Here is a 22,367-nt window from a genome sequence, read left to right as displayed (position 1 = left end):
TATTTGTCATATACAGGAAACAATTATTATACTCACAGATTTTAAACATATTTTATAAAATAGGTTTTGCTAAAAAGTCATTATCCTACATAAACTCAAAACATTTGTAGTATTAAGTACTCATTAGACCCATTTGCATTATACTGCTCAGTAATGCTGGATATATCTCAGCTTTATATTTGAATGCTTTTAAAGTAAAAACTTCAAAGTCATTCTAAAGCTTTAAAGTAAATGGTATGGAGTAGAAATGGCTAAAAACACTGAGTGGAAGTAGAAAACAGCATGACCCAGAAGTACTTAGAAGCACTACTTAAAACGACATACACACCCACCATGACATCACCTACTAATTAGTAAAATCTCAGCTTTGAGTTGAGCAATTTTGCTATTGCCAGCTTAGCATTCTGAAACTGGATACGCCAAAACAACCAGTGGTTCAGTCTGAAATTAAGCCCATGCTCATTGGGTAGCAACTTGCAAATAAAATGTCATTAGCCAATGAGCATTTCCTGGAAAATCATAATTTCTGACTTAGTAAATTTAATGTTTTATGAAATATAACTTGTGACTGAGCTCACAAATAATCAGTAAAATGTTGATGTTAAAAAGGACTGGAAGGCCGTTAACCTTATAATTCTATGTAAACCAAAGTCCTTTTACAGGCAGACGTTCCCACTGCCTGCTGACCTTCAGAAAGAATGAAAGCTTGAGGGGCCTCACACCCTTAAACTATGCTCATCTTTTACACCACAAATGAACTCTAGTCAAAATATATTGGTGGAGGGCCAATCAAATGTCATGGGTCGAACAGCCACCCCATGTCCCCCCTCTACATACGCCCATGATAAGATATAAGGTCAGTTGTCTCCTTAAAAATACATTATTACAGATCAAGAATCATGAAGCAGGTTGACAGCAGTAAATGCGAGGTGTCTAATAAGCAGAAAGGAAACGTGTTAGCAGTATGATCCTTCCTTTAATGTTCATTAGCTACTTGTGACAAACCAAGCAGCCTTAAATTTAATTACCATCTTACCACAGGGAATGAACACTTTGTGACTGTTTAACATCTTTATTTTCATATCAGCCAAAAAAAAAAAAAAAAAAAAAAAAAAAAAGGTACAAAAATTAAATATGAATGACTTCAAAGAAACCCTCTCAGAGCAGCACCAGCTTCTCATTGAGAGCAATCTGTGCTTGGGTGAGGTTGGACAGGTAGGTCACCATCAACAGGTCCTGCAACAACAAAAGAGAGCATTTAGATTCACACTAAACTAAAGTGAAAGATTATAACAGCATAACAAGGAAACAAGATTAAAGGATGGCAAGTTTGGAAAGATAATGCCCAGATAAATGATGCAAAAATACTTCCATCTTCTAAAGCTTCTAATCCTGAAGTAAAACAGTATGATGCAAGTAGAGCCCAGAGACCATAAATAACCATAAAAACAGGAGGAGAGTTTAATTAAATGCCAAAAACAACTCAGAGCTCACCTAAAGCCTCTTATATAAGAGATATGACAATTCAGTTTACTCTTTTTAGAGCCAATGTGTTTATACGTGGAGAGAAATTAAGTACATTATTGCCACAACAATAAAATTTTCAGCTACTTCCTTGTCACAACAGGTCAGCACAGCGGGTTCGATTTGGCAGTTTATTGCCAGATGATCTTCCTGACGCTAGACTTGTGTCTCTACCACAATAATAAAAATGACAGTGTCTATTAAGCTAGTCTCTACTGCTATTTTTTAAGTGCCATTTGCCTGTCTGTTTAGATCAAATAGCAAAACAAAAACGGTAGTTGTCACTGATATAGTAACTTAAACACGAGCACTTACATTGATGTTGGAATTGAGCATGTTCTCAAAGTCCTCAGGTGAGATAGTGGGCACTTTGTTTACCAGATCCATCAGGAAACGGCCCACGCTGTTGTCTGCTGTCACCTTGCCAGACTGAAACAGAACAACATGAACTTCATAGCCATCATCAGCGCAAAACTTAATTACTGCTCAAATGTTCCCAGGTGACCAATATTAAGTTAAATTGGCAGGGATTTAATTAGAAAAGAAAAAAAAACCCAGGGGACAAGTTTGTCTTGATACTCACCAGCACATCCTCAATGTATGCCAGCACTGTGGTCAACATGTCCTGTACCCTGGCTGCAGCACCACCAACCTGAGACAGGTCAGAGGTCAGCCCCTTGGTACGACTGGGGGTCACACGTGTTCGCTGTAGCAGGTCCACTAAAGAACAAATAGAGAGTATAATATAAAGTTTTCTTTCCTTTCATATGCACCCCAGCGAGTTGTTTGAGACACTGGGATTTAATTAGTTGGCATTTCACAGATACTTAGTCACGAAGCATTTGTTTTCAAACAGTCGCCTTCATTTATTCTTTGTATTCTTACCGCCTATCCTCTCAGTGTCATAGTACACATACTTGACAGACAGTGGGGTGAACATCACACCAACTGTCTTTCCTGGCACACCCATCTGCGCACTGTGTAGGAGACACACAAACACATTCAGAGAAGCACTTTCAGGCTGTAGATGATCACATAAACACAGGCGCTGACAGAAAGATCAGCCAACCTGACGTAGGCGCGGATGTTCATTTTGCCACTCTGCAGTGCCGTGTCCACGGTCAGGTGAATGGGATTAGAGGCCTCACGGCTGTAGTACTCGTGGATGAGCACTGAATGTTCTGTGATATCAAAGCCTGTGGCATACCTGTCAGAAAAGATGAACATCTGCTAAAGAATACTGTTTTTTCCACTTTTAACTTTAAATTGTTAATATGACCGACTGACGCACCATCCGATGATGACCTCTGTAGGTGAAACCCTCTTGTGAAGCTCGTACATGTTCTTGGCAAACTCCATGTCCACAGCAACCTGTTGTCAAAAACAATGCATTTAAGCACAGCCATGTACACGGTCTCGTAAACATTTCTACAGAATCATCTTTCACTTGTGAAAGAATTCAGTGATAATTACATAACTGCACATTACCTGCACATGTGATGTGACAATAAAAGTGATTTGATTTTGATTTGATAATACATGTATTAGTCATAGCTACCCTGTAAGATATTTTGTAATTCACTGTCTCACAAAGCAGGATTAAACATAGTAGGTGGTATCAAAAACCTTAGAAACTAACGATTTAGCCTCCACCTGATAGCATAACACCACCTATAGTTTTCTGAGGGGGGTTGTTTCTATTGTTTACTCAGCTACTCAAAAGTAGTGCTTTGCAACACTATTACACATATCAAAATGAAGTATCGCTACAGTGACCTGGATCATATCCAGAAAAGAACTTCTTGTAACAGGAAGAATCACAATCAGAATACTTTATTAATCCCCAAGGAAATCATGTAGCCTCAGTAGCCATTTAGAAAAACTACCAGGAATTTATTCAGCCTGGTATTTAGCAGCCATATCGAAATTAAAACCTTAATGGACATTTAAAAACCCAGACTCATCTAATTAAAGACACAAAAGCACAAACACACAAGTTTGATAAATTTTAGTTATCTTTTTCTTTGTTGATGCTCCTAAGATTTTAATTCATGACTCTTTGAGTTTCGGATATTTCTAACTGAATAATGCGTTATTCTTTAGATTACTTGCTGAATGTCAGTTTCGTGTCTTGTTTATTACTCGATGGCCGATGTGGAATGGCTACTGTATTACTGGCCCTTTCCACTTGGCTTCAACATCAGCAATAAATAAAATTATGTTAGCTGCAAATAAAGAGTTTAGTAACATACCTCATCTTCAGATTCATTGTGAGGGACAGAGAAGCAGTTGGTCACCTCGATAGAGTGCTTGTCAATAGTACCTGAAAAAAGCAAATGTTTCAGTTCTTACATTATATTGTTGTAGCGACGAGCAGCTTCACTGTAAGTTAGCAAACAAGAGGATTCTCCATTAAATCGACAGTAATAAGCGCTAACATCAGCGATCTTTTCCTGTTGCTAAGCATCAAATGAGTGCAAACCCCACCAAAATGGAAAAAAGTCCAGGTGATTTGCTAACTTTTTAACTATATGAACAACTGAGTGGGCGGCCAGCTGTTACAAGTGATGCCGCTAGCTAACTAACAGTAGCTAATGCTAGTCAGCTGCTGAACTGAACCAGCATGTGTTAGCAGCTAAAGCTAAAAGCAGCTAACTATGCGGCAACTGGTTTCGTGCGAAATCGGTCCAAGCGGCGCAGGACAAACATATTGTCTTTTTACTTACCCAAAAGGGTTCCAATCACACGACTCGCTCCCTCATTTCTTCGCTCGTAAGAGTCGCAGATAGAAGCGAGAACGACGGGATGAATTTTCACAACTGGCCCGAACACCGACATCTTGGAAAAGGAGGGCAGACTACTGATCACACTGCCTGAAGAGACCAACTGATTACCGGCGTCATGGACACATATACCGCCACCTTGAGGCTGGCGGATAAATAGCGGTTAGTGAGAATAATGCTAATTATGATCAAGTCATTGATATCATTGTGATACAATGTTGTAGGACTGTATCTTCCTCTATAAGCGGAATTTTTTAATTAGTGAATTATTCTAACAAGGAGTCTGGTATAATAATAGTAATAATAATGTTATTATGGAAAAGCCATAAAAAGGATTGCATCACAATCAGACCATATTTAAAATGACATATACAATGAGCATTATTACATCCAATCTGTATGTTTATGTTTCTGCATTTTTGCATTGTTACTGCATCACAAAGGCCTTTAATTTCCCCATCAGTGAACTCTGCAGATGCTGAGGGTCTGACCGAGAGGAGGGAGAGGACTGTCCCTTCTGTTGTGGAAATGAGAAGCGTCTGAGGCAAGCAGGCAAACAAGCAGGCAGGCTTGATAGGGGCTGGGCTGATGACAGCATCCTCTACCGCTCCACACCTGACCGACTCCATCAGATACACAGATGATGGAGCTCTCCGCGCTGCCGGGTTATTATCCTGTTGCCTCCATTTCGCACATCCACTGCCAGACACATGTTCTGAAAAAGCCTTATCGTTAATCAGAGTACTTGAACTGTTTTTGTCGGGTTTGTTTGGGTGTGTGTGTGTGTGTGTGTCTTTAGCTTGGGCTGCCCGCTTTTTATTTTTTGTGAATACTGAGCGGTCGGATCGAGGTGGTCTTTGTTTTCCAGGAAAAGCGAACAAGAGTGGACTGATTATGCTGCGTCGCTCGTAAATACCAGAAATGGGTGTAATTGAACCAAGGTTGCGAATCCTGGCTCGTTCTTGGACTCGATTTTCGCCGTTCTTATGGCAAAACATCTGCCCAATCTGGGTCTTACACATCTACAAGTTGGTGCACTGAGCAGGTAGGATTTTACTCGTTTATCTTTGGTCTGTGTGACATTAAAACCGTAGCTGAGCTGTTTGGTTCCTGTAGCCCTCTTGCCGGCTCACAGACACTCTTTAACAGAGGCTATTTCTGATCCATCCATCAGGCGTAGTGCGTCATCTTGACTGTCACCATCAGTCTCCTCTGGCGTCCAATCCGCCAGTTGTCCAAATGGACGCACATCATCCAAGGCTATAGAGGACTAGGACTCCATTTTACTGAGTAAATATTTCATCACGTCTCGTTATCCATGTATATATTTAACTCGGCTTCTTATATAGGACTTATGTAAGACTATTTCAACAGGCCTGCTGTATAAATCCAGCATATTTAAAATAGCACGAAGTGCACTTATACAACACACACGTCTGGGCCACACACACACTCCTAGCCCGAGGCTTTTTATGAAACATACAGACCAGTTAAAGTGGCTCTGATATGCATATGCCATGTCGTGCATCAGGAATAGGGGTCTTTCAGAGAACTAATTTATTCTACCATTGTGTCTAATTTCCAAGGACTTTCAAAGTTATCCATATTCAATCTGAAAATAAGGACTTATTCCTTTATTTTATTATTAAAAGACTTCAAATGAGACTTTGACAATAGTAATAAAAGCACAAAAAATGATACACATTTATTTATAGGTTTTTAGAATTTATTATAGCAACATCAGAGTTCAAGCACTCCTGTGAGGAGGTCTTGTTTCTTTAAAGAAATCATTTGACAGTGAATTATTGTGACAGTAAAACAGATAATCAATTCCATTGTTTCATTTGATCAGATCATTGTGTTCTTCTGCTTTATTCCAGGCTTCAGACAAGCAAACAAATGGTTCAGTCAATAGGTACTGGACAGACTCTGCCTTAGGGAGGATATCAATAACACATTAATACTCTTTACACGCTTACACACACACACACACAAACGCACGCACACACAGACGTAGACCATGGCTCTGGAGAACTCCATCTTCCCCTCCCGTCCGGACTCGCTCTCGCTCCCTGTGGAGGAGAAGGTGGAGAGCGAAGAAGTGGAGGTGGCCACGGAGGTCACAGCCTCCACGGGAGTCTTCAACGTATCGGAGGAGCTGGGCCACGTCGTCACCACAGAGACGACTTCTTCCCTTCCGAACTCGGCTCCGGTCAAGAGATCGTTTCAGTCCAAGCTGGCCGAGCGGGAAGCCAATGCTAATCAGCACAGGAAGAAGACACAGGGGACGGAGAAGGAGAGGGGACGGTTCGGGTGGGGTGAGTGACTCTCAAGATGACATCTTGTCCTTGATCCCCCTTCTGTTTGGAACAGTGCACTCACTATGTTCTTTAAATGTTGTGGCTTCTTTCTGGACCTGCAGTTCAACCAGACTGAAATGCATCACTATTAATCTCTTTGTATCTGATAAAAATCTCGAGAGATTTAGAGATATTGACTTACTCCTGGATGAACATTTTCTCCATTCAGCCCTGCACCCTCTTCTCCTCCCCATCTGTCTCGCAGTAGTAGTAGTGAATCTTTTCTAATTTAGACCATACTGCAGAGCTTCACCCCTCAGCAATTTTGACAGTCTTGCTCATTAAGCTCTGCTCTGTTTGCTCCAATCTTTGCCGTACATCTTCATAGAATAAAAAGAAAGAAAGCCTAACTAGGGAACTAGGGAAATGTGCAATTTATATGACCCTTCGGTGTTTTAACTCCAACTTGTGATCAAGAATTGATGTCATCATCGCAAAGGACAAAAATCCTACAAAGCAGAGCCAGACTTTTTTTGCAGAAAAGGCAGATTTTGTTTTACCTTAAAATAAGTCTCCATAGCTTGAGTAGCATGCACAATGATTGATATTCATTGATTAAAGCGTATGTGATAGCGGTATAGTGTCATAATTTCAGTTCTGGCTTGGTGCATCCACAGTAAAAAGCCTATAAAACAAAACAAAACAAAACACAGATGAAGTCCAGTGTTATAGCTTTTCTTCTCCAAGCGTTTGATGATGTTGTCCCGTCGCACTTCATCTGCTCTGTTTTATTCACCTGTCATTTTTCATTTATGTTTTCCCTTCTTCACCAGTCTGACTTTCCTTTGAGCCACGCTGAATCTCCCTCAGTAGTTTTGTCCCTTGCTACCTCCCTGTGTTTATGCTCACGTCTCTCTAAGTGCCTTCATCCAATTCTCATCGTCTGACTGCAGTCAGAGTTGTAGCTTTAAAAACAAAACATTTCAGAAAGGGAGCCTCATGTTTTTGAAAGTGTTTAATGGAACAATAAAGAGTTGTCTTCAACACTGTAAAGGATCAAAAGGCGATGGCACTTTTCCTCCCATTTGTTAGCCTCACAGATTTCTAATCGGGCCCCTTCTCTTCTGTCTCCACCCTTCCACCAGCCCGCACTCGCCGTAAGAGACAGCGCTACGTGGAGAAGAACGGTCGATGCAATGTGCAGCATGGTAACATGCGGGAGACTTACCGATACCTGACGGACATCTTCACCACTTTGGTGGACCTCAACTGGCGTTGCTCGCTCTTCGTCTTTGTCATGGCCTACGCTGTAACATGGCTCTTCTTCGGAGCCATCTGGTACCTCATCGCCTACTGCAGGTAAGATTTAAGATAAAGTCATGTGCACTAATGTATTTGGATCTCTTGCAGTGTGGGAAATCACCATTTGATCTCCCGCTGAATTTGTAAGTGTGCTACCTTGCAAAAAAATGAACAGTCTTTAATGACATGACACTCAGTGGAGAAACTCTTGTGGGCAAACACAGCAGTAAGATGTTTCTCATAGTTGGCCACCAGGTTTTCACTCATCTCTGGAGGGATTTTGTCCCACTGCTCTTTACAGAAACTCTCTAAATCATTTTGGCTTCTTGGCTGCCGCTTAACAACGCCAAGCTTCATCTGCCTTTAGAGATTTTCTATAGTTTGAAATTAGGAAACTGGCTAGGCCACTCCATGATCTTAATGTGCTTTTGCAGACACTAATTTGCTGCCTCTGTGGTATGTTTTGCGTCATTATCATGCAGGAAAACTCATCCATGACGCATCTTCAGTGTTCTGGCTGAGGGAAGGAGGTTCTTGTTCAAGATTTTATAGTACATAGCACCGTCCATTTGCCCCTTAATGCAGTGAAGTCATCCTGTACCCTTAGGAGAAAAACAGCCCCAAAGCATAATGCTTCCACCTCCATGCCTGACTGTGGGGATGGTGCACTTTTGGTCATACTTAGCATTTCTCTTTCTCCAAACATGACAAGTCGTGTTGATGACAAACAGCTTGATTTTAATATCATCTGACAACAGCAATTTCTCCCAAGATTTCTCTCAATAATTTAGATATTCACTGGCAAACTTAAGATGGGCTTGTACATGTGTGTTCTTGAGCAGGGAGACCTCGTGGTGTTGTAATGTTACCAGTGGTGCTTTTGGTCACTGTGCTCTCAACTGCCTTCATTAAGCTCCCTCCTTGTAGTTTTGTGTTGATGCACCACCTTTCATCCTCACCCCATGAGGCAAGATTGGTCTGATTGATCATTTTATATTTCTTTCATTTCTGAATATTCACACCAACAGTTTCCACCTTCTCCCCAACTTCTTGCTGGTCTTATAGTCCGTACCAGACATTATGCAGATCTACAATTTTGTCCCTGACAGCCTCTTTGTCTTGTGGTGGAGATGCCTGAATGGGAGAAATTGAGTTGAGATCAGGAGTATCTGTAATTGATTGATTGATTGCAATCTGTTCTACATGGGCACAGAGCCAATCTGTGGAGGCCATAATTCTGGTTAGTTGCAGAGGATCAAATATTTATTTCAATCAGTGACATACAAATGACTTTATAACTTTTGTTTGTTTTTCAGTTGTTATTCTGTCTCCATTACAATGAAATTACCATAAAGGTTAGAGACTGTTCATTTCTTTATAAGTGAGCAAACTTACAAAGTCAGCAGGGCATCAAATGATCATTTCCCACAGATTAAGTCCTGATCCATAGGATCCTATTCTGAATCCAAGTGATATCAGGAATATGGGACCTAATTTAAACTTTATCTTTTCATATGGTAGCAACACATTATGACCAAAAACAGGATTTTCCCTTGTCTGTGTGCTTTTTTCTGACAACAAATCCTCACATTAAAGTTTCTTGTTTTGGGAAATTGTCTTTTCATATCTAGAGTTCGAAAAAAAAAAAAGACCATCTTTATGTTTATGTGATCCCATCCAGCAAAATCTTAGTTGGACAGAAATGTAAACAACACTGTATGTATGTAGCTAAAGAGTTGTTTTTGAGTTACTTGAAAAGACATATAATTTCACTAAAAAGTAAAAGAACATCTCTTCCTATTTGTCACCTCTGCAACCTCCTCAACAAGCAGATTCACAGCCAGACTCTTCTTGCTGTGCCACTGCCCTTTGCCCTTTGATGTAGAAATAAGTTTGGAGCGTTCAGAATTTCATACAAATGTTATTAACCGGAGTGGACATTGTGTTGCAACAATTGTGTCAATTTGCATTAAAAAAACAAAAATACATGTATTTTTGTTCTCTGGCTGTGATGTAGTGGTTTGCTTAACATTCACTTTGAAACAAAGGTTAATTCAATTGTAATCAAAGCCATTCAGAGCTCTTTTAGACCTGTAATCATCAGAAAATTTCAGAGAAAGCATAAACATGGATTTATGTTTGCAATTAATTTGAATTCAAGTCTATGTAATAACTCCAAAAATGCAGAATTGAACCATTTAAACAGAATTTTGCTCATAAATTTGGTGCTTTTCTTTAACGAGTGCAAAAATTGAAGCGATGTACTGTATAAGATGTACTGTGCTAATCAGGGAGCTTCAGTGGGGATGGCAGGGAAATTTATTTTAGCTCTTTTCTTGTTTGACAGCTTAGTGCTAAACTAAGCTGACTGCCTTCTGGGTGCGGCATCATATTTAGCAGACAGCTATGAGAACATTATTGATCTTTTCACCGTATTTCCCCCAAAGTCCAACCATTCTTTAAGTGAGCATTAGATTTTTACACATCTACCATAAAGGCCAAAATGAAGCTGCTTTCTCAGCCAAAAAAGCAGATGACAAAGCAGTATTAATATTACAGCGTATTTCATCATGATGTGCTGCCTCTTCATGTGATTGCTGGATCTCTGCTCTAATTAACTAACGTATTCGTCTCATAAAAATTGTGACCCTTTTTTATATCAATTGCAGGCCATTCAGTTTTGTGCCAGAAAGCTGTCAGTGTTGCTGCAATCCCTTTGTCACCAGCACAGGTCAATAAAAGTCATAGATTATATAAATGACCTAACACCACTTTCGCTAATTAGCGCTCCCTCTCTGGCTGGAGCTGTGTTAATCGGGGACATTAGTGTGTGTAGTGTGTGTTAGAACAGAAATTCTGCGGACTCTTAGTGGCACAGGATTGAAAAAAACCCTCAAAAGATGCTGAGAGCAAGTTGCGCGTGATGATATATGATGAAAGTGGCGGGTTTCTGCAGCCTCGGCAAGAAGTGACAGCATAAATGTTGGCTTAAGCACCATGTTTAAATCTGATGAACAGGATTGCTCCTATTCATTACAGGAATTAGCTGCAAGGTGGTGGAAAATTTAAATGGAGAGATGAGTCGTCATCTATATATTTCTGCACCTCCAGTCTAAAAATATATATCTTCTCACTCTCAGTCTATTTTTCCCTCTTGACACCCACTTTGTCACCTCCCGCCTTCCCTTTCTCACACATTCTGCTTCTCCTCTTCCCAAGGGGTGATCTCGACCATCTGGAGGATGAGACGTGGACGCCGTGCGTGAACAATGTCAATGGCTTCATCTCGGCTTTCCTCTTCTCCATTGAGACCGAGACCACGATTGGCTATGGTCACCGTGTCATCACCGACCAGTGTCCGGTGGGCACAATGCTGCTGCTGCTGCAGGCTATACTGGGATCGATGGTTAACGCCTTCATGGTGAGCAGCTTAACTGGTAAAAAACAGAGATGGGGAAATATTTAGAAATCCATCCATCCTTCTCTCGATTTCGTACCCCTTACCTGGGTTCAGTTTGCAGTCTAAGCAGACTTCTCTCACCCCAGGCACCTCTTGTAGCTCATCCAGGGGGAAAACGAGTTCCCGAGCCAGCTGATTCTTGCAGGATGACTGAAACGCACAAACCCCTCCACCACAATAACATGGCAATTCAAAGATATACGGAGGATATGATTATTCAGACTTTCAAACATTCACTTTCTGATAAATTATGTTTTTTGTTATATTTGTTGGTTCTGTTTTGCCCCACTGTGTTTCTATTTTCTGCATTTTTCGCCCTCCATTCTGTGTCGCCCTGCCTCTGTCTTCATGTCCTGTCTTTCAGTTGCTCCTTCTTTTACTCTAAAGGTAAAGATGTCTAATTTTCCCATCGGTCTTCTGTGTAAATATGACTGTGTGTTTAAGATCGACTCCAGCTTTCCTGTGATCCTGTATCGGATAAGTGGTAAAGAATGGGATGGATGGATGCCCTTTGGACTTTGTGTTTTTTTTTTGGTCTTTGTAACATTACAAGTTTCCTTTTCAATATTTAAACCAGGTGCATGTCCTGCAATTGGGACCTCTCTTCCTATCTCCTATTAAGCATGAGTTTAAATTCATGCAGTGCCAAAGTGAATATTCTCAGTAATTTTGGGATATAAGAATCTTAAATAGACGCTTTCGTATTTAGAATGAATACTGCTGACATCTGTGATGGTTTGTTATCTGATTATGTATTAATGACGATGTAGACATGAGTGTAACATATGTAGCAAACAAGATTGTCAGATGTGTTTTAGCAAAGCAGGAAGTCAGATTAGAGAAACAAATGGAAACGAAAAATGAAAAACAGGCTTCGGAACTTCTGAGTCAGTGTTCAAATTCAGCTAACTCCTTTTGTGCCTGCAATTTCTGTTTGACCCGAGACTGTTTGCTTAAACGGAAGCTTCCTGTCAGCTCAGCTGAATCAAATAAAATAATGATACGCTGTTTTTTTTTAGCTTAGAGAGAAGATTGAATGCACAAATACAGTGGAGCCATAATGACGCAAATTATATGCAGATGGTATTCTTCCTAAAAAAAAGAATATTTACACAGAAAATGCCGATGAAGCTCAATTTTTTTTGCACGGTGTAAGCACTCTTTTGATGAGGATGAATTCACACTCCGACATCCAGGCTGAATCATGTTTATGCATGTTTGGGAGCTGGAAACATTCCAAATTAACAACTGATGTACACGTAGCGTGGGCTGTTTTACTATGCATATAAAAACAGTTGAGTGTGGGGTTAAGTCAAGTGTCACTGATCTTTTTAGACAAGAGAAACTGGCAATAGCAAGCTCTTCTAAAAAATGATCAAGGTTAGTTTGTATTCAGCGGCCACAATGAATGTGTTCCAGATGTGCAGACTACACCGGAATTATTCAGCTCTTTAGCTGATGTGTTTGTTATAAACACCAAGACATATGTCTTGGTGTTTATATATTATGTTCCTTTCATAATAATCCTCTGCTTTTCTACTTTGTGCAAGGCTCCCTGTGGCTTTGACTTTTTAGCAGGGCCCATGTTTCACATTGTTCCTTCCTCTCTGTCCAGGTGGGCTGCATGTTTGTAAAGATCTCGCAGCCTAACAAACGAGCTGAGACGCTGGTGTTCTCCAAACACGCTGTTATCTCGCCGAGAGACGACAAGCTCTGCCTGATGTTCAGGGTGGGAGACCTTCGAAGTTCCCACATTGTGGGGGCCAACATCAGGGCCAAACTCATCAAGTCTAAGCAGACTCAGGAGGGTGAGACAGTTAATAATGAATCTTTCTTTTTCTTCCTTTGGTGACAAAAACTGTAACAACTACACCTATTGAAAAATCAAATGGCCCAGTATATAATAACAATAATAATAATAATAATAACATACTTGGCCATGTGAACCGCTCATTCTAAGATCTCTTTTGTGTCTTTCTAGTATTCTGTCATTTTAAACCTGAGCTTCCAGGTACAACCTCTCTCCTTGTCTCCACTTTATTGGCTCTTCCAGGTGAGTTCATCCCTCTGGATCAGACAGACATCAGTGTGGGCTTTGAGACGGGCGATGATCGTCTCTTCCTGGTCTCACCATTGGTGATTTCCCATGAGATTGACGCACGTTCACCCTTCTGGGACATGTCGCAGGCCCAGCTAGAGAAAGAAGACTTTGAGATTGTGGTCATTCTAGAAGGAATGGTGGAGGCCACTGGTGAGAAGGCAAACACCAAATTAAGAAACATCTGCGAGTTTAAATCTATTAATGTAACCCCTAAAAAAAGCATGTTTTATTTGTTGTCCTTGATTTTGAAATGAAGAGACTCCTCCTGTGGGCAGAAACCTTGCAAGCTTTGTAAATCACCCTTAAAACTAACCACAGCACTGAGCGCTATTTTGGGGATTGCACTCATACATTATTTTGTCCCGTTTATTAAATCTAGCCCCAGGTCCTATAATAAATCAGCAAGTAAATAGTAAATAAAGAAATCATCTGGTTTAGTAGTTTAGAGTAAATTAAAACATTGAACAAAAAAAAATAAGGAGAAACTCATTTCCATGTATGCACAAGAAATGACAAAAACCTAGAAGTCACGGTCTAGCAATCTGCAGTCTGATGTTACCCCAACAGAAAGCAAACTGTTTAAAACTGGAGACTCATCTACCCTTGGGCAAATCACAGAGCCCTGCTGCGCTTACTCACTCTTGATAAATCATCAGTAAAAGTGGACCTATTATGCTATATATTTCCAGCGCCATATTTTTATTTTTAGCCTCTTCTAGAGTGGCTTTGCATGATTCACAGATTCCATCCATCTTCTTCCGCTTATTTAATTCATTGTCGTGAAGTGGATCCCAGTAGTTGCAGGGATTTAGAATGACCCGATCCAATTTAACCCGATCCATGTCTTTGGACTGTGGGAGGAAGCTGGAGTTCCCAAAGAGAATCCACACATACACAAGGAAACTGTACAACATGCAACCCTCCTTTAGCTAATTTCTTCCAATTGGCTGCCCCTTGGAAACAGATGGGAAAGGATTCCTATCCACTCACCCATCCATCCATCCATCCATCCATCCATCCATCCATCCATCCATCCATCCATCCAGTAAAATAAAAAAAACTATTTCGGACACTATTGGGACTTTATGCCAAAATATCAGAGCTGAGTCTGCTAGATGAATAACTGACGACTACTACTACTACTGCATTTTTGTCACAAATATAGAATACACTGAGCAAATTTTCTTAAACGAATAAATGCAAATATTTAGTGGCAGTTCCTACCTTGATTTGCTGCCATCTTTCCTCTCATCCTACTACGTTTTTAAAAAAAAAAACAGACAATGCATGATGGGATAGGTAACAAAATACTCATACTAAATACATAGCTGCTACACACTAAGTATTAAGTGAATACAGACAGAGTCTATATTAATCCCTCCTCCTTGATATCATACAAAGTTAAGAGAAAAAAAACAGTTTTAAAGAAAGTGTACGGAGCAGTCTGAACTTTTGGCTCATAGGGATTACTTGTAAAAATCCTGACTTTAACAGTATACAAGAAAAGAAATAAGGAAAAGCAAAACTAATCCTCTTGAAAAAACATATCATATCAATTTATAAAGCACTTTAAAAAAAAAACAACAGGGATGAACAAAGTGCTAAACAATAGCACCAAATATAAAAGACAAATCGAGGCCACCAGGTAGATGATATAGAGACATAAAAGAGTTGTGGAAGTTAAACAATATAGGAGTACACTAAAGTATGTTTTACTTTCTCCTGCTAGTCTTAAGTGCATCTGGATTTATAGGATATTCATTCCCAAAGTAATTTGCACAAGCTGGGACGTTCCAAATATTATGTGCTTGTTTATCTTTTCTCCCTTATCCCTCTCTTATATCGCCTTACGTCAGATTCATTCTGAGAGGATGATATACTCTACTAGTTTCCTCACAGTTTAGCAAGAACTCAGTGTATCGAGGCTATTCAGGATGTGTATCTGTGAGGTAAAGGTGGCCTCTCCACCTACACCAAATATTGATTCCCTTAGTCAGAGCGCTATGTTACAAAGACTTAGCTGACAGTCATAACTCTGCTGCAGAGAACATCCTTACAACGACAGCTTGCCAGTGAAATTGTTTGTGACTAAATGGGTAAATGAATTATGTTTGTGTAAGAGTTCCTGGTGTGGTGCTTTTACTCTTCTGCTTTGCCATAGCCAGGCACAGCGAATCCAGTTAATATCAAATCATTTATCACACAGACCAGAACAAATGCCGTGAGGGAAAAGGTGTATTATGAATCTCTATAGTCATCCATTTGTTTGTGCATGCAGGGATGACATGCCAGGCAAGGAGCTCGTATCTTGCAGAGGAGTTGTTGTGGGGTCACAGGTTCAGCCCAATGATGTCGCTGGCAGAGGGCTTCTTTGACGTCGACTATGGAGCCTTTCACCACACATTTGAGGTAATGTCTCTTGAAGAAGATGTGATGAGGGCAAGCTAATAAAGCACAGCATGATTTGTTGCACTCCCATGACACCTGTCACAGGTGTCACTGGAAAAGAGAGGGGGTACACTCTGGGCAGCTCGCCAGTCTTTCGCAGAGTTATACAAAGGGGTGGACAAAGATTGATGCTTTGATTTACACCTAAAGCCAATGTAGAATCACCAGTTAACCTAACATGCACGTCTAGTAAAATCTTCTCTTATAAGTATGTGTACCTCATGAAGATGAAGTGCCTCAGGGTCTGTCTTAAAATATAATTTACTATTTAACAGAAAATCTCACCTCAATTTTCCTAATCATGATCAACAAGCAGATAGCCAAGGACTGCATGAATTTGTGTTTAAATTTACTCACAGAAATTTTAAAGTATTCCAAATATTCTTAGTGGCTATGTTGGTTTCCAAAAACATTTAATATGTGACATTTCTGTTAACAGTATAATTTATTTTAATTATTATTATTATTATTATTTTAATTTATTTTCTCTAGTTATGGAAGAAGGTTTGCTTGGCTATGATGGAAAACATCATAAGGTGAAGGAAAGAGAACAGTAGTGTTCAGAGAACCTGCTTCACTTTGAGTAAGGCACTTCAAAATGTCACAGTGGATGACTGTCCTTAGGACGGGCTACAAAGTACTCATTTGGCTTCATCTCGATGTTTTCTTCTTGTGTTATTATATACAGGCTCTATATGTGGACAAGCATGTGAAAGTTACCACTAAAATCCTAAGGCTAGAAATAATTTAAAATAAATGGTGAAGTTAAATTTTTGTATTTTCTCTTCCCTATTAAGAGATGTTCCACTTTATTCCTTTATTAAAGCTTTCTGCATAGCTGAAGTAAAAATAATTAACAATAAGCATCCGCACCAATCTGTCTGTCGATCTCCCGCCGCCCTCTCCTCTCACTTAATGAACAAAACTCCTTCACTTGGGGCAGTAACTCATCCCTGACCCAGAGTGGGCACTCCACCCTTTTCAGGCTGAAAACCATGGCCTCAGATTTGGAGGTGCTGATTCACACTCGGCTGTAAACTGCTCCGGTGCAAGCTGGAGGCTATCACTTGATGAAGCCGACAGAACCACATCCTCCGCAAAAAACAGAGACGAGATTCTGAGACCGCCCAAGTGGATGCATGCCGCCACTTGGCTATGCTTAGAAATTCTGTCCATAAAAATCATGAACAGAATTGATTCAACACCCACCAGGAACGAGTCTGACTTATTGCCAGCTATATGGACCAAGCTATTGCAACAGTTGTGTGAGGATGGAATGGCTTGTAGGGGTTGTTGGGCAAACTCCCCTGCACCCTCAAGTATCCTCGAGATGGTAAAGAGTCCAGGTCCAGTGATGAAAACCGCATTGCTCCTCCTGTATCTGAGGTTCAATTAACGGCCTAGGGAACAAACCCTCTCATCCACCAGGAAAAACTCCAACGTACAAGCAGCAAGCCTAGGGGATACTAAGATACCTACTCTAACCTGCCACCTCTCTCCACGGGCAACTCCAGACTGTGACAGAGTCTAGCCCCTTTCCAGAACTGATTCCAGAGCCCAAGCCGTGCGTTCAGGTGAGCCGACTATATCTAGCTGGTACCTCTCAACCTGAGAACTAGCTCAGGCTCCTTCCCCACCAGAGAGGTGATGTTCCATGTCCCAATCGCTAGACCCTGTAGCCAGGGATCGGTCCACCAGGGTCTCTGACCCTATGGCGCCTCCTGCAGGTGGTGGACCTACAGGAGGGTAGGCACATGTCCCTTTTTTCAAACGCCCTGTGGGCTAAGTCCTGGCCACCAGGTAAAAGGTGAAGATCAGTAAAGGAACCTTCCTGAAACGAACATTAGAAATGCCATCTTGAGAACTCCTATTTGGATAAAGTAATGAAATGAACTGAAAATAAACAAAGGAAGCAAATGAACAGTACAGCTTGCGAGTAAAATAGCTACATAAATGTAAGGCTTCACTGTTAGTTCCTCAGAGTTTAAGAAAAAAGACAATTTTCTATAATTCATCATCTGAACTAAGCAACAATTCTTCTAGAAGCACCAAGATTATTATCTACTCTTTGTCTGTTATCCCTATTCCTGTCTCCACCTACACGTGTAACTGGCAGCTGAATTCTCACATTCTCTTGGGGTTGTTGAAAAGCATGCTGGGATGTGTAGGAACTCTGACTAAAGTATTTATTTCATGTTTATTTTTGTAGAGATGTGGACTGTACATTACATGGACATGTGTTACATACGTGGGCATTTGTAGCCTAATGCAATGAGTCTTTAAAAACATAAACAGAAATACTAACTGAAGTGAGCACTGAAGTGAGCAGACAAACACAGAAAATATGGTGAAGTTTGATTCATGTTCAAGTTTGCAGGTTTTTTTCTGCATAAAGGAACTTTGGAAAGATGTTTTTGCCAAAGCAAAATCACACAGATTGTCATAAGATTATAAGTTTTTAACTAGTTTTGTTATTTTGGATGAAATTTACTGAAAATAACAGACAATTTATATATCAAATGGTTTAAAATAGCCTGAGAAAACAGATGTCTTTAAAATAAAATAATGCAGTCAGAGTTGTAGAAGTGGATGAGGCAGATTACACTAAAAAGATTAGGAACTCGCATTTAAGCTGGCAGAACTGTCAGGCTGTACTTAGACACAGTAATACTTTGAGATAAATCCTAAGGTCTTCATGCTAATATGCCCAAAGTGACATGTTGATGTTTAGCATATTAACATGTTACTGACTGGCAGTAGACACAATGCATAGTTGAGTCTGATAGCAATGTCGTTAGTTTTGCAGATATGTGATTATGGAAAAGTAGATGGTGGTTTATGGTTGTGGTGGCGCTGACAGAGGGAAAATTGTAAGGATCCATTAAAGTAATTTGATATGAAGACAGTGAGACAATGATGAGGCGTGAGAGATGGGTTCATGGTGGGGGTGGGATCATGTCAGCTCGGCTCTGAGCCCCTTCTTGTTTGCAGTGGTGATGGACAGGCTGACAGATGAGTTCATGCCAGAGTCTCTATTCTGTTCACAGAAGAAGTTGTTATTTGTGGGGAGGCAGGCAGAAAGGTGAAGATACAAGGCGTAGAGGTAATGAAGGTAGATGAATTTAAATACCTAGGGGTCAACTATGCAAAGCAATGGACAAAGCACAAGAAAGATGAGGAAGAGAGTGCAGGCAGGGTGGAGTGGAATACGTGAAAGGGGAGGTTTTTATAAGGTGGTAGTGAGACCTGCTATACTGTATGGTTTGGAGACAGTGGGACTGACATAAAGACAGGAGGCCGAGGTGGAGGTGGCAGAGTTGAAGATGATAAGAGTTTCACTGGGTGTGACCAGGACGGCCAGGATTAGAAATGAGAACATCAGAGGGACAGTTCAGGCTGAGCATTTTAGGAACAAAATAAGAGAGACAAGGTTGAGATGGGATATAGTGGACAAAGGAATTTGAAAATGCTCCTGCCAGGCAGGGGGAAAAGAGGAAGACCACACAGAAGATTAATGGATGTGGCGGATAAGGACAGATGAGAATATTAGGGATAAGGTGACCCCTAAAGAGATCAGTCAAAAGAAGAAAATAATTTTGTAATGGTTTTTATTTTGGTTAGTTATAGTTTTTCAAAAATAAAAGTTCTAAAGCCAGTCGACATTGTCTTCTCAAGCCATTGTGCTAAAACAAGTCCTGCAGTACTTGCTCTTGCCATTTTACCAACATTGTCTGTAATTCAATTACACAGTGATCATTGGATAATAAATACATTTTTAAAGTGTGCTTTCAAACTGCAATGAAAAAATATCTGTCTATTTATTTTATTTTATTTAATTTATTTAATTTATTTTTTTTACCATTTTGCTAATGTATGCTGTTTGTTTTGTTAACTTTCCTTTTAATTATTTTATAAATTGAGTTAAGTTTTGCACATCCTGTTATTGCCTTTTCTAAAGCACTTTGCTATTCATGTCTGGGTAAAAGTTTAATATAAATAAATGTTTCCTGCTTGCTTGGTGGGATCCATTTCCAAACAAAATGTATGACAAATATTAAAAGCATAGTTAGATCAAAATAGAAACTTCAGAAACATAGGACACTGTTTGGGTGGTTGAAGGTGAGCGCTATCAAGTGGAAGTTGCTTAAAATTCTCTGCTGCTGCTTCTTTGATGTGTGAAATCAAAATACAGATGCTGTAAAGCAGCGTCTGGTGCTTTGATGTTCTTAAAGCCTATGGAAGATAAATGCACTGGCTCGTGTATAGCACTTTTCTACTGTACTTGAGCACTCAAAGCACTTTATATAAGATGTCTCATGTTTAGCCATTCACACAAGCACTTTTTTCTACATATAAGGGCCACCCCAAAAGCTAATATACTAAAACGGAAAATACTGAAATGGAACTATATGTGTTAACTCTAACTTATGGAATACATGACGGCAATTACAAAGTCAATTCAAATCAATTTTTATAGAACATGTTAACACAGTAGAAGTTAACCAACATGCTGCAGAGTAAACAATCGAGGCATCATTAAACCATTATAATAAATTTTAAATAAATCAAGCTAATTATCTGATGATATACTGTGACCTGAATCTAAACTGAAACTGAAAAGGTCAGCAAGGATTTTGGGTTCATTCGGATGATAGAGCAGGTCATCTGCTAATCAGTAGGTTGGTGGATCATCACTTCCTAGTTGCTCCAGTTTGCATGCCAAGTATCTTTGGGCAAGATACTAACCCGAAGTTGCTCTCTGAGGCATCAATCGGAGTATGACTGTGTGAAAAAGCATACCAAACAGTGCTAGTGTGAATGGGTAAATGAGGCAATTTGTGTAAAGTGCTTTCAGTGGTCAGAGTAGAAAAGTGCTATAAAAGAACCAGTCTATTCATTTTGGACTACACAAAAGTTAACAGAGAAATCCTCATCTTACTTTTCTGCTTCCTTCTAAGGTGGACACGCCATCCTGCTCAGCACGAGAGCTGTCATTAGCTGCAGCCAGACTTGATGCTCATCTCTACTGGTCCATCTCCAGCAGGCTGGATGAAGAGCCCACTCTGGCCAACCAAGCGGCCAAGCAGCCAGACAGCAGCTCGGCCAACAGCAAAGGAGGGGAGCCGACCTTCATTGTCGGGGAGATGACTGACATCCAGGAGCAATCAGGACTGGGCGAGCTGAATGGCAGCGTTGCCACCGACCAATCAGAATCCGAGGCCTAGAACAGAGAATGTTTGCAAAGACCTTCAGTATATCGCCATTACCATGCCACAGTTTCCAGACCTTTACTTTCAAGGCAACAAGTAGTTTCATTAGGCTCACTTCTGCAGTATACTCCATATCTTATGTTACCATCTGAAAGAGTTTATTTCTTGAAACTTTTGTCTTTTCTTTGTGCGTTCGTCTTTGTTAAAAGTGTACTGTATGTGTGCTATCTCCTTTCAGTTTGTTGTGTTAGCTCCAATCACCCTTGCCTATATCTACATTTAAATGACAATACTATGCTTTAGGTGGGGTCAACAGCAGTATATCCTGTGGACCGAAACAGAAACGTAATATGTCCTGTTGGGTAAAAGGATGGCTTCATGTGCAGAGTTAACTATATAGATTGTATACATTTAAATAGGTACAGTGCATAGATGCTTTATTTTCACATGCACTAACATCGACATGGTAGTAGCCTCACATTTGATTAGATGCAAGGATTGTTATGAGATTTAATGCACATCCATCAGGTGTTAACAGGGTGGGAAATTAACACCAGCACACAGCCGCTGGTACATCTGTCTGTTTGGCAACAAACCATCATGTGGTGCTAGAAAAATGTCTGAACACCTATTTGACCTGACAAAAGTGTAAAAGCATCTGTGAACATCGCAGCTAGCTTCCTGCCCAGAGATTAAGCACTATTTTCTCTTCAGAGGACACAAAATGTTAATGTTTGTTAAAACTACTGATAGAAATTTGCTGCACTCGACACATTACGGTGAGTAGGGTATGTAAAACCTTTAACGTAGAGACAGGTTAACACTCAAGCGTATTCGTGGCTTCGTTTCACATGCAGTGTGTGTACAACGAGGGTAAATGTATCTTTTGTCCCCTGCCAAGTAGAAACTTATAAAGCACAACAGTGTCCTGCTCAGTTCAGCCCAAACTCCTGCTTCTGCTGCTGTGTATATATGTGGTCATTTTTACTTGATGTTTTTAATATTTAAGATGAAACATCAATTAGAATGAATAAACTGCAGTATATTCCACAGGATCTGCATCTGTTTATGTTCTGACGAGAAGCTACATGAAATATGCAACATGAGCGTTCACAAGTTTTCGTGTTTGATAAGAAAACTGGTGTTCAGTCCTGAAAATTTGTTTAATCCTTTTTACTATTAAATTATGTAGTCTAACGATAATAGATAGGCTGAATATATCTTCTCAATTATGGTAAA

General features: G+C 40.1%; 2 protein-coding genes across 4 annotated transcripts; one reads left to right on the top strand and one right to left on the bottom strand.

The window, feature by feature from the left end:
* Positions 1-956: 956 nt before the first annotated feature.
* Positions 957-4,397, bottom strand: eif3f (eukaryotic translation initiation factor 3, subunit F). The gene is made up of 8 exons (XM_082512837.1): positions 4,251-4,397; positions 3,777-3,847; positions 2,816-2,895; positions 2,594-2,731; positions 2,410-2,501; positions 2,108-2,244; positions 1,840-1,953; positions 957-1,236 (listed from the first exon to the last, which is right to left on the bottom strand). Exons 1-8 carry the CDS (start codon positions 4,360-4,362, stop codon positions 1,159-1,161), a joined length of 822 nt encoding a protein of 273 aa, XP_082368963.1. The 5' UTR covers positions 4,363-4,397; the 3' UTR covers positions 957-1,158.
* A 423-nt stretch (positions 4,398-4,820) lies between these two features.
* On the top strand, positions 4,821-22,163 carry kcnj9 (potassium inwardly rectifying channel subfamily J member 9). Of its 3 annotated transcripts, XM_082512697.1 has the most exons (10): positions 4,821-4,972; positions 5,107-5,352; positions 5,482-5,597; positions 6,188-6,625; positions 7,753-7,966; positions 11,129-11,330; positions 12,985-13,177; positions 13,423-13,620; positions 15,749-15,879; positions 20,877-22,163. In XM_082512697.1, exons 4-10 carry the CDS (start codon positions 6,328-6,330, stop codon positions 21,141-21,143), a joined length of 1,503 nt encoding a protein of 500 aa, XP_082368823.1. In that variant the 5' UTR covers positions 4,821-4,972; positions 5,107-5,352; positions 5,482-5,597; positions 6,188-6,327; the 3' UTR covers positions 21,144-22,163. The 3 variants fall into 3 exon arrangements, with proteins under 3 accessions (XP_082368823.1, XP_082368822.1, XP_082368824.1); XM_082512696.1 differs by having other exon boundaries at positions 4,821-5,352; XM_082512698.1 differs by lacking the exon at positions 5,482-5,597 and having other exon boundaries at positions 4,821-5,352.
* The last annotated feature ends 204 nt before the right edge of the window (positions 22,164-22,367 follow it).

Source organism: Aulonocara stuartgranti (genome assembly GCF_965226115.1).
Source record: "Aulonocara stuartgranti genome assembly, chromosome: 18".
Classification (NCBI taxonomy): Eukaryota; Metazoa; Chordata; class Actinopteri; order Cichliformes; family Cichlidae; genus Aulonocara; species Aulonocara stuartgranti.
The sequence above is the reverse complement of the archived record's forward strand: the minus strand, read 5'-3'. Positions and strand labels throughout refer to the sequence as shown.